We start from the raw sequence: 12,364 nt of genomic DNA on the forward strand, positions 1-12,364 counted from the left end.
CCCTGGAAGGCATAGCACAGCATCGTCCACCACTGGTGTTTGGGGAACAGAGAGCCTGGCCCCGCCAAGCGCCCCCACCGCTGACAGATGTGAGGTTTAGAGGCATTGAAGTCAGAAACCCTACATGGACCCCAGGCTCAGAGGGACTCTTTTGAGGGCTTTCCTGACCACAGCCCATCACCACACTGACCCGAAGTTTCCTCATCAGCAAAGTAGGAAACCGTCTCCTCCCCTGAAGCATTGTCCTAAACGCGCAGTGCGGCAGGCAGCTGTTAGGTCTTTCTCGCTGGCCAGGCCTGTGGGAGGTCTTGGGTGAGAAGGCGGCAGCATCCCCCATCCGGCCAGGGTTGCAGGTGGTCCTTTGTCCCTGGTGGTGCTGCATCGGTGCAGGCTGGGCCACGGAAGCGGTTCTGTGAGCACTCGTTTTATTAATAATGCATTTCTGGGTTTATCCAAGGCTTTAAATCCATCCCTTCTTGATGTCATTCCGTGGGAATGCTGCTTGCTCTTTTAAAACATGCACGGAGCCTCTCCGTGGTGGCTCCCTGGAGCGCTCTGTGTCTTTCTCCAGCAGGGGGCCTGGGGAAGGAGGGGGACAGGGCAGCCCCCCCGGTTCACCACCAAATCCCGGTACCTGCCGGCAGCCCTTCTGCCATAATCTTGGGCAGCTAATGCATTTTTTGCGGGGCTGTGGCTATCTCCTCATCAGATGATAAACCTCAGAGGGCAGAAGCTCTGCCGCGTGGCCAGGAAGGCTGCATGGGCTGGATTTGCGGGCACCTGGGGAGGCCCAGCGGTATTGTCGCTGGAGATCTGGGCTTTGGAATCTGCTGTCCCGGCCCCGTTAACCCCTCTCCAGGCACTGCCACGCTGTCGCTACAGGAACCCCATCGACGTCGTCGTTCACAGCACAGACTCTCCCAGGTTACTTAAAGGTTCTCATTTACGCCTGGATACGAAGCATCTTCTACCTGTGTCTTGCTTGGGAAAAATTTACAGGCAAGAGTGTTAGAGGGATGGCCGTGTCGGGGAGCTTCAGGGACCCCACCGCAAGGCGGGTGGCAGGGCTCTGGGCAGACCCTGCCCTTCCCTGCTGCTCGGGGAGGCTGTGGGCCACGTGCCTCCCACCCATCCTCCGTCCAGGGGAGCAGGAGGAAGCTGGGGTGGTTAGGCGCACCCGACCCTCGCGCTGCACGTGAGAGTCCGATTGTCTGAAAGGACAGGCGGGGCCGGTCTCTGGGACTACCGCCGCTGCTGCCTGTGTTGCTGTGTCTGCTGCCCTCCTATGGATAGACCAGTCATTTCTCGCAGTTCTGTTGTGACTCCGTAAAATCTGCCTGCTGTGTTTTCATACTGTACTTGTAGATGGTAATGATCTAATATGTGTTTATAGTCTACGTCTGATTGTTCTTTTATCGGAAGTCCTGGGAGGGTCTAGCCTGCTGCTTGCTGTGTCTGACAGCTCTTGTGGACTATTTTCAGACTGTGAGTTCATCTTCAGTGTGTGGGGTGTGTGTATATATGTGGGTATGTGTACCTGCACGTGTGTGTAGACGTATGTGCATGTGTGTCCGTACGTGTGTGTGCACATGCAGAGATTGTGGCAGATCGCGGCTCTCCTGCCTGGGTTGAGAGTGTGGCCGCTCAGTTAGGCTTTGTCAGTTTGGCTCCGGGTATCACCAGTCAGGGACCAAGTTTTTGTTAGTTTCCTGGCTTCGGGGTTTCCAAACCATGCAGGTCGTTCACACTTGAACCTGAACCCCGTGGAGGACAGACCTATGCTGCGAATTCTGAGGGAACGTTCATTATTTTTTTCCCAGAGTCCGGGAAGCTTCTTGATTGCCTCCTGCGGTGCTGGTGAATTTTCTCCAAGGCTGTGCATCCCTGCCCAGCCCCCAGCTTTATGTTGGGGAGGGCTCTCGGTTCTGGCCCCCTACCTCTGCTTTGTCTGGGGCCTTCTCACTGTCCCCACATGGCAACGAATGCCACGGCCCCCAGGTTAGCAAGACCGGCAGCTTCCTCTTCTCTTCTGGCCTCACTTTCCTTTTGTCCTGTGGGTGTGGCTCTGCTTTTGATTTTTAATCAGCACCTCTGAGTGTTGGGGGTGGGAAGGCTTTTGGCTGCATACTCTACGTTCATCTCATTGTGGCTCCCAAGGGGCCGATTGGTAGCTCACAGCCGAATTCGGCCTTAGACGTGTGTCCTCAGTCGTCAGCCCCTCGGGCTATGTGTCAGCTGGACCCTCACCTGCTTCACAGTTTGCCATATTGTCCGTAAAGGTCTAGTGGGTCTTTATGAAGTGTCCTCCCGTCGCTGCCTGGTCTGTGAGCCATCCAGTGGGAATGGGGTGCCTCTGCTGCTGCTGCAGTCTGTCCTCCAGGCCTGTTCTTGCCGAGCTCTGACCAGGCTGTGCGGGAGCCTCACGCAGAGCCTGTGGCCCCAATTTGGAGCATCCTTACTCCCCATGCCTTGAGAATCAGAAATATGTCGGACTCAGGGTCCTGGGCCACCGCACTTGCCCCAGAACTTGGGCGCCTTTGCATGTCCACGGCCCAAGGCTGAGGTCCCGGGGAGAGGGGACCTTGAGGTGTGTGAGCAAAAACCGCAGCCCGTCGAGTCCACGTGTTATGCCGCTAGAGCATCAGTTTGTTCTTGTGTCCTGTCAGACAGGTTCATTTGAAACAAAATCAGATGCCGAAGTCCAGCTTGAAGGACTTAAACCCTTTTAAGGGAGAGTGAATTTCCAGCATGTGGCGTTTCCCTCCTCTTTCCAGCTCTTCCTTGTGGGTGTGGGATCATGTGGCTGACAGAGGTGATCCGGGCTGCAGTTTGCACAGGAAAACTGGGTCGGCCGTTCCTTAGTCTGGTGCTTCTCTGAGTCATGCCTTTCAAAGGCTTTTTACTCAGAAGCCAAGGCATGCGATGAAGGCCGTTGCTACTGAGTAGATTACAGGCTAGGGAAACACCTGCTTCTGAGACCGGCTGCAGGCGGGGGAACCGATGCCACCCCGTTTCCCCAGGCTGAACCTTCTGATTTGTTCATTCACCACCCCTCTGCCTGTCCCCTACTGTCCCCATCACCTGGAGAGTGGCTGCTGCCCCCAGAGCCCTGCTTCTGCCTGGGCGGGGCATCGTTCCCCAAAGCCCAGGGAGCCCTGTGGCTGGCTCCGTGGCCTGTCAGCATCCCCCGCTCACCGTGGGCTGCTGTGTTGGAGTCCCAGTGCCTGAGGCCCCATTGTCTGGGTGGGCGGCGTGGAGCTGCCTCAGGACCCTGACTTGGCCTGGCAGTCATGTGGCCTCGGCGAGACTGACGCTGAAGCTGGGGGCGGCCGCCTGAGCGCTCCCGCCATGAATACGGGGGCAGCTGACAACCGTACGTGGCTTTCTTCACCTCCCTGGGCAGTTCCTGAAATCCTCTGTGTTGAGGAAATATTTCACTTGCAGATACCCAATTGTTCTGTGGGGTCTGTAAAGCAAGTCTGAAAGCTGATTGAATATAGCAGAACTGTTCCTGCATAACAACTCCTTAATACCGAATCATAACAATTATGCATAATTCGTGTTTATAGTGCCTGGACGATTAGACTCCTCCGTACAGACGTGCTCTGAAACAGGCCTAGAACATGCAGGGCAGGATGGCCACTTAGCGTGCCCACGGGCAGCCTTGGTGTTCTGAGCACAGCCCTGTGGTCGGTCTTCTCTGCCCTGCTGGTCAGTGGGTAGGGTGGGGTCTACCTGGACCTGCTTCTCAACCAAGGCCACCCAGAAGGCTGGACCCGAGCTCTTGCCCAGGCCTCAGGGAGGGGGTGAGGGCAGACCCCCAACGTTGCCCCCCTCCCCGGCTGGGTTCTGCAGAGGTCGGGGTCTTGGAGCGCCGAGTCCCACACCCAGATGATCTCCCACCTGCCAGGTCCTGCAGTGTATGGTGGGGGGAGGGGCAGGGTCCTGGCATCTCCGGAGCTGTTGGCAGTGTGTTCTTCCGAGGGTTCGGCACTGCTCATAGGGTGTTGCTGTGGCAGTGGCTCATCCTCTGACCTCCGTCACACCCCTGGGCTTGCCAGGCTCTGCTGACCTCTGAGCTCCTGGAGGCCTCCCCTGGCTCTGGCTCTGTCTGGGCTCAGCCTAAGGGTGGGCTACTGGTGACCTGCTCTGAGGTCTCGTCTTTCCCTCTAGACCTTCTCCTGGCCTCCCCCGCTCCAGGTGGGAGCTCGTCCAGGGGTCCAGCCGGTTTGCTGCTTGTCACAAGTAGGGAAAAGCTGGGCCTGCCCCCAGACCCTGCCTTTCTCCCCCTCCCTGGAGCCTGCCCTGCCTTGCTCCATCTGCACAGGGACCTGCCCCTCAACCCTGTCCTCCAGGCCAGAGCCCAGTGGCTCCCGCTCTCCTTTCCTCGCGCCCCTCCCTGGGCTCGGGCTCAGGGCTTGGGTGAGTCCAGCACTGGGGCTGGGAGAGCTCTTGCCCCTCCCTGGCTGTGCATCCAGCCCCTCCTCATGTGGGAGGATGTGGCCACTGGAGAAGGGAGTCACAGGGAGACGCCCCCTCCAGCCCTGCAGAGGCAGGTGGCCCCTGCCCCAGCCCATCTCCCTGCAGGACCACGGCTGTCTTCCTGACGGACCTGAAAGGCTGGGCAGCGCCGTGGCACTGGAAGTGGCGAGCTCTTCCAGCCTTGTCCCCTCTCCACGCTGACCTCTGTGCTTCGGCGGCCTGTGGGCTACAGGCTACCAGCCACAGATCCACGCTGGGGAGAGCTCAGGCCTTCCTGCAGGCGCAGCTGAGCAGGGCCTGGTCCGAAGATCTGCACGGGGGCGGGGGGCGTGCGTGTTCCAGTGACACTACTCTGACGTGTCTTCCTTCCCCCCGCAGCCTCTTCGAGCACTACTGCTTCTCCCGGGGTGGCATGCGCCACAGTTCCTACACCTGCATCTGCGGCAGGTAAGCGCGCCTCCTGGGCCGCGTGGGAATGATCACGGGAGGAGGTTAGGGAAGGTGAGGGGACCCCACCGTCCTCCCAGCTTAAACGCACCTGTTGCTCCCATGCCCGAGGCAGTGCCCACCTAAGCCTTAGAAGTCGCTCTCCGGGCTTCCCTGGTGGCGCAGTGGTTGAGAGTCCGCCTGCCGATGCAGGGGACACGGGTTCGTGCCCCGGTCCGGGAAGATCCCACGTGCCGCAGAGCGGCTGGGCCCGTGAGCCATGGCCGCTGAGCCTGCGCGTCCGGAGCCTGTGCTCCACAACGGGAGAGGCCACAACAGTGAGAGGCCCGCGTACCACAAAAAAAAAAAAAAAAAAAAAAAAGAAGTCGCTCTCCCCTCCTAAGGCTCTGGGAGCAGAGGTTGCTTCTACCCGTCCTGGGCAGTGCCGGGTAAGGAGGGGGGCCGGCCTGCCCACTGCCGTGCCCTCCCTTCCCGTCTCCAGCTGGCTGCTCCTCCGGGGGCTGGCCTTCCTCGCCCCCTCCGCACGGGCACGCTCCCAGCATGTGGGCACCGGCCGTGACCTCAGGCTCTGCAGCTTCTGTGTGCAGGCGGTACAGAAGGAGCTGTGTCGGTGCCGGAGGCTGTGGTTTTGCGTGTGTGTGGCCGGGTGGGGAACAGCACAGCACTGGGTGGGTCTGGGGCTCTGTCGTGCAGGGTGTCACTGTGGGCGCGTTTGTGTGTGGCACGTTGTGACCGGGGGCGGGGGCTCTGTGTACATCCTGTGTGTCACCCGCACTTGGCCGGGTGTGCTTTGGAGGCACAGGGTAGAAACGACCACGAGTATAGGGGCAGCTCATGGCCAAGAGTTTGCACTGCTGTGTGGCTTTGAGGGGCACGTCCTGGGTGTGGGCGGCCCCCTCGTCCCCCAGGCTCACCCCATCTAGTCTCCTTATGCTCTCCCCTTGGGTCAGAGGGTCTGGCCTCTATCCAGCCAGGATGGAGCCGGCAGCTCTGCTGATGTGCACGTCCTCGGCACATGAATAATACATGTGAACATCTCAGTCCTTGGAAATGTTCTTCTCTGGTGGATAGAGAGAAAAATCATTATTTCTACTTTTATGATTCCTAACACTCCCAAACAGGGCCATAAATATTACACCCAGTGGGTTTTTTTTTTTCCTTTAGACAGACTTAAAAGTCTTTTTTTTCTTAAAGGCATCACTCATTAGGGAAGTGTTCTCAAGCAGAGGAGCAAGGAGCCACTGGCTCACCGTCTATGGCCCTGGCCCGGCAGCCCCCCATGGCAGCCCTCTGACACAGCCCGGGCCCTTCCCACTGGGCCTCCCCTCTCCACTAGTCACTAGGAAATAAGGGCTTCTTTGGAGTCCCTTCCCCGGGCCCGAAGGCCCTCGCTCCCACATCAGGCCCACATCCCCAGTGCCAAGGCCACCTACCCGAACAGCCTCAGCCAAGGGAGCGCCGCCAGCGCCACCGCCATGAGCCCAGAGGTTGGCCAAGAGCTGTGTGACTGCAGTATGCCAGGGCCACCTTGCCCCTCACCCCCACCTCAGGCTGTGGACCTGGTCCAGCGGCCCTGGGCCCCTGCTGCAAGGTGGACAGTACTGCCCTTGGGGCAGGGAGTTGGGGTGCTAGCGCCCGGGGCCTGCTGGGTGCGGACGGGCTGTTGACCTCCCCCTGGTACTCTGCAGTGGTGAGAACTCAGCCGTGCTGCACTACGGACACGCCGGTGCTCCCAACGACAAGACCATCCAGGACGGAGACATGTGGTGAGTGAGGCCAGCCCCCGAGCTGCCCTGGTTCTGCGTGTGAACAGCGGGGCCGCAGTGGGCCTCAACCCCAAAGGTGGCTGACCACGGCCTCTTGGTCCCACCCTGAGAAGGCTGACCACGGTGAGGTCCCCCCGTTGCTCTGGGTCCAGACTTCTCTGCCAAGGCTTTGGCCTACATGTAGCCTCCTCTCCAGGACCAAGGAGGCCCTGAGAGAGGGGAGCGGGGGCCCTGTGTCGTGCGGGTGAGGCTCCACCTCAGAGGAGGGCCTGCGCCGTCTCCTAGCAACCGCCACGCTCACTTCTCTGGCTTGCTGCTGGGAGGGTGGGCATCCCGGTTCGGAGCGGAGAAGACCCCTAGGGAGTCCCCCGCCCTCTGAACCTGCCAGCTCCTGCCTCAAGGCTCCTTGGCACGAGCGGCCATTGATTCAGGAGGTCAGAGGTGGTGCTTGGCTCTCAAGGCTGTTGGCAGGGCTTTGCTGAGCACAGTGTGATGTGCTCCCTGCTCCCCATGGAGCCGTGACTAAGCAGATGTGGGCAGGACCCACAGCCTCCAGCCCTCCGGTGGACTGTGCCCAGCAGGCAGAGTCACAGACCCTGCTCCCAGACCCCAGTGTGTAGGGCTCACACTGGGCATACGCGCCCCTCTCCTGGGTAGCCGATCTGGCCTTGGCAGGGGCCTGTGGGCGCCTCACTGACCTGGACCGGCCCCGTCCTCCACTCACGGGCACTCGCACTGCCCGTCTGTTCTCTCCACCACCCAGACGTCGGGCAGGGCCAGTCCAGGCTGCCAAGGGCTCCCGGGAGCTGTCCAGAGGCCACCAGCCCCACGGGGCCACCTGTCTTGGCCTGCAGACATCTTGCTGTGGTCACCGACCCGCAGCTGAGGGCAGGAGGGGTGCGCACTGTCCCACCTGGTCCTTTGGTGCCTTTCCCTCCTGTTGCTGAGACACCTGAGCCAGGCTCCGTCGCGCTGCTTCCCGCCAGTGCCGCGCCCCCTCTCGGGTCGTACACGTGCCCTGCTAGGCTCCATCCCCGAGCTGGCATTCCCGTCCTGCCCACAACACTGGCCGGGAACCAGCTTCGCGCAGGGAGTGGGGAAGGCTGCACAACAGGGTTCCCTGGCCCACAGCCACCGGGGGACGTGAGCCAAGAGATGCCCGGTTCTGAGCTGTCACTGTCCAGTGTTTTCAGAAACCCGCCCAAGCCCAGGGTGCCCCGTGCTGCAGGGTGCACCAGGCACCCAGTGGTCAGGAGCTGGATGGATGTTCTGGCCCAGGCCCCTGTTGGCAGGAACCCAGCTCAGCCTTCTGGGAGGAAACAAAGCCTCTTAATTCCCACTCTGAGGCTCAGTTTACTTGCTATCGGTGGAGATAGCACACAGCACTTGGCATTGGCCTGGGCGGCAGCAGGGACACGTTGGGAACACAAGTGCTGGGTGGACACACGCTCTCTCAGGGGCCTGGACCAGCAGGACAGGGACGCGAGCACGTGGAGGGGGACACCCAATGTGGACACAGAGGCCACTGCTGCTCCCTGCAACCTCCCCCCCATCCCCAGAGTGTCTAACACCCTTCCTGGCATAGGGGCCAAGGGCGTGCAGCAACTTTGACAGGGTTCTCCCCTATGCCTGGCACCAGGGACAGCTCTTTATGTAGATTTACTCACCTTGATCCCATGAAGTGGGTGTCTCCCCCTCCTCTCACACCACCCCCCCCCAACAACGTGTAGGCAAGGTCACTGAGACACAGGAGCGTCCAGGTGCAGAGCCAGAGGATTTGGGGATGGGGTCGGCTGCCTCCGGCTTGACTCAGCTGGAGACTAAGGAAAGTGTGTGGGGGGGGGCCTGCCTTTTGGTGGCCCCAAAGGAAGATCGCCTGGTGTCTTCAGGGACTCATGGTTCCTAGAACCTTTCCTAACGCTTTTGACTCTGTGGCCCCTTCTGGCTGGGCCAGGACGTGGGAACTCAGTCCCCAGGCAGAGGCAGACCCCAGCCACACCAGCAGGCCCCAGCTGTCCCTGTCGGGGGGTTCTGCAGCCAGGGCCATGTGGCTCTGAGTCTTTCTTCTCTGTGAGTTTGGCACGGCCCAGAGGAAAGGACTGCTTCTCCTCTCTTCTCTTTATGTGTCCTAATACAGTCCTCCCCCCATGAGAGGCTGGCTCCGGGGGCCCTTGGTGCGGTGGGGCCTGGCTGACCAGGGGTGCCACGCAGCAGGCCTCCCCCACACGTCCAGACGCTGTGGCCTCGACCCTTCTGGGCAGTGTGTGGCACCTGTGTCTCCTGGTTGCAGCTTTAGAGACAGGAGTGAGCCAGGGGATCCCACGGATGTAATGCCAAGCTCAAACTGGTGATTTTGGGCTTCCCTGGTGGCGCAGTGGTTGAGAGTCCGCCTGCCGGTGCGGGGGACGCGGGTTCGTGTCCCGGTCCGGGGGGATCCCGCGTGCCGCGGAGCGGCTGGGCCCGTGGGCCATGGCCGTTGGGCCTGCGCGTCCGGGGCCTGTGCTCCGCAGCGGGAGAGACCGCAGCGGTGAGAGGCCCACGTACCGCAAAAAAAAAAAAAAAAACCGGTGATTTTATTTTTCTAGTGCTAACTTTGAAATGTAGCCAGTAGAATAATTATGAGTTTATAATAGTCAATTTATTATGCAGCATTTACAACAACATGTTTTGTTGATTACTGCTACTGCCAGGTTTGCTGGCGGCATTTATAATCCATTGTTTTTATTGAAATGGATCTGCTAAGCGCCTACTGTGTTTGGTAAATGATAAAGCACTCTGTTATCCCAACATGAAATTCACAGCACTTCATCATAAGGTACAAAACCAAAATATAAGCCTAGTGCAGAATTTTTCCTGAAGCTGAGCGTCTCCCAGAGCCATGACTATTTTCCAGGTGGCCATCAGGTGGTACGCTCTGGGTCTCAGTTCCTTGATGTCGGGTGAAAATGCCCCAGAGATAGTTTAACATTTAGGAGTGGGGCTGTTTGGGGGCCGGAGCTGGTCCAGGACAGTCAGACTCTGCTGGAGAAAGTGAGGAGTGGGTGCCGAGGGGCAGCCAGCCCTTCCCATCCCTCCCCCTCTGGTCCCAGACATGTGATGGTGAACGCAGAGGTCCCAAGTTCAAGTCCCTGCCCTCCCCCTCCCTAGCTGAATGGCCACCCCTCTGAGCCTCAGTTTCTCCATCCGTCGTTGAGGGAGAGACGGCACCCAGCTCTGAGGACTGGGATAATGAGGGCAAAACGTCGAGTGGGGAGCCCGGCACAGATGGCTGCTGGCGGGAGAGAGCCGCAGCACAGCGACATCCCCAGAGCCAGCAGCACACCTGTGCCCCTGAGGCCCGCCTGCCAGCAGCTGGTTCCAGGACGGAGACGGGAGGCGAGAGCCACCAGCAGAGCATGTGCCGGGCCCAGTGTACTCAGACAGCTCTCCGGTCACGTGGTTGCCTGCTCTGTGTTTTCAGCCCCCAAACTGTCCTCGAGGCACGTGCCAGGTGGAGCATGTAGCCAGCCAGGGCCACCGTCTACTCCTCTGTCCTTCTAAAACCAGGCGCCCCCCGGGAGCTGGGCCGGGAAATCGGGGCCCCGTAAGTTAGACGCGCTGGTTCTTACTCCACATCAGACGCGTCACCCGAGAGCTGAGAAGAGGATTTGGGGGACCACACCTCGCACCACGCCAGCCCCCGCCATTTACCTCGGCTGGATGCTGCCCTGCTTGCTCCGCGTGGATCCCGGGGTGGGGAACTGGACTTTGACGTGGCCCCAGGTCCCCACGTTCCTCCCTCTTGGCTGGTTCAGAGGCACAAGGCCTCTTGTGGGGCCTCTCGGGGCTTTGCTCTTGCCTCTGAGAGCCCTCTCCTGCACTGGCCCTCGGGGTTCACCAGGAACCCCGTCACCAAGTTGCTGTCCTAGAGAAGCCGTTAGCTGCTGTTTTCATTTTAAGGCAAAAGCAGGCAGACCTTCTAAAACAGGGTAACAGAAGTGTGGCGCACTTCTAATTAATGCTCTTGCCGAGCTCACACGGGACGGTGTCTAACGTCATCGAAGGCCCTTCCTGGGTGGGAGCCCCGGGAGGACCCCTCACCACCAAATCAGTCCTCCTGACCCGGTGGCTCTGAGCGCAGGAGTGGCTGAGGTGATGGTCCTCTGAGTCCTCACGCACTGCCCTCTCCTCCCAGAACCAGCCTGGGCTTTGGAAACCAGAGTCTCCAGAGGTGGGTAGAAGCGCCAAGGGCTGGTGCCCTGCCCGTGGGCCACCTGGAAGCGCCACTGTCCATGTTTAAGTCCCCAAGGAAGTGCACCCAGAGTTGGACCCACTCTTGCGCTAGACTTCCCGCCTCCTCTGGGCCCAGCAGGCACACCCCAGGGGGCAGAAGTAGGGAGGGTCCAGGGTCTGCATCCAGTGGGGTCGGATTTGGAAAACAGCTGGGACACCGCTCCTCACCTGCCACCTCCTCCCTCTCCCACCATGCGATCAGGTGGCGGAGGAGTGGTTCCTGGGGTAACGTGCCCTGTGGCCCCTATCAGAACCTTCTAGCTGCCCCGGTCGAAGGATGCCCCGGCCTGGGTTGCCCAGCGGCAGACAGCAGGTGGCTGGTGGGTGGCGAGCCGGACCTCCCAACACTGGCCAGAAGAGGGCAGCGTTGCCTCAGGACGTGCTGGCCGGGCTCATCTCTGCTGGCTGTGGTCTCTGTGTCCTGGGGCATGGGAGGGGGACGGCCAGCTCGGTTAGTGGGGGAGACAGATGCCTGTGCCAGCCCATCCCTCAGCCGCCAGCCTGTGTCATTTCCTCTCCTTCTCTGTAGTGGGACGAGGGCCCCTTCTGTCTCCTTGCCCCGGTAATGGTCAGCCCGAAGCCCCGGCTTTGCCCTGCTGACGGGCGGAGGGCTGACACAGCACTCCTGGACCGAAGCCCAGAGAATTAAGGGCTACTGATTTCCTCCCAGGGAGGCCCCGGAAGACACTCGGAGCGTCGCTGGCGTGTGGGTGGGGCGCGCTGCTGCTCACCGAGTTGGGGTGGTGTCAGACACTGTCTGCAGGGCTGCCCGGGCTGCCCCGTCCTTTCCTGCCGCAGAGGAGGAGCCAGACCCACGAGGGGGCACGGCCGGGGCCACTCTCTCCCCTCCTGGCCACCCTCCTCCGGACACTGGTAGTGACCGGCCGGCTCCTCCCTGCCCTTCTCTCGAGTTAGTTCCCTGTTCGTCCCACAGGTTTCACGTGGACTAGACGTTCATTTAAACCGCTTGGGAAGCGTGCCCCCGCCTCACCCCCTCCGTCACGCGGTGCCCGGGACAACAGCCTGCGTCTCCGTCATCGACATCCCACCCCCACCCCTGCGGGCTGCGGGGTGCCCGCTGCTCACCCAGGGTCCCGGCAGCCCCCTTGGCATCTCAGGCAGGGATGGGGCGCTCCTGCCCACTCCTGGGGGCCGCTTGGTCTGATGTCTTTCTGGCATCTGTGTGCTGCTGCCCACGGAGGGGCGAGTCATGCCTGGGGCTCCTCCCCAGCTGGCAGAGAGGCCACATTGAGGTGCCCCCAAGCCCCCGTTGTCCTGGTGCCTGAGGTGCCTGAGGCCTCGGTCAGCTTTAGGGAATGAGTGTCACCTCCAGGCCCAGCTTCCTGATGCCAGGCCCAGCCCAGACACCCCCCCCGCCCCGCCTGCACCCATCTGGC

The 12,364-nt window shown here is 60.8% G+C and overlaps 1 protein-coding gene across 2 annotated transcripts in view; it reads left to right on the forward strand.

Moving 5' to 3' along the window:
• PEPD (peptidase D) overlaps window positions 1-12,364 on the forward strand; it is a 116,701-nt gene that overhangs the window by 86,921 nt on the left and 17,416 nt on the right. For both annotated transcript variants that reach the window (XM_059044389.2, XM_067019670.1), the window contains 2 exons: window positions 4,861-4,929; window positions 6,618-6,695. In XM_059044389.2, the coding sequence (XP_058900372.1) occupies window positions 4,861-4,929; window positions 6,618-6,695 (147 nt within the window). The remainder of the gene's footprint in view (window positions 1-4,860; window positions 4,930-6,617; window positions 6,696-12,364) is intronic.

Source organism: Kogia breviceps, chromosome 18, assembly GCF_026419965.1.
Source record: "Kogia breviceps isolate mKogBre1 chromosome 18, mKogBre1 haplotype 1, whole genome shotgun sequence".
In the NCBI taxonomy this organism is placed as follows: Eukaryota; Metazoa; Chordata; class Mammalia; order Artiodactyla; family Physeteridae; genus Kogia; species Kogia breviceps.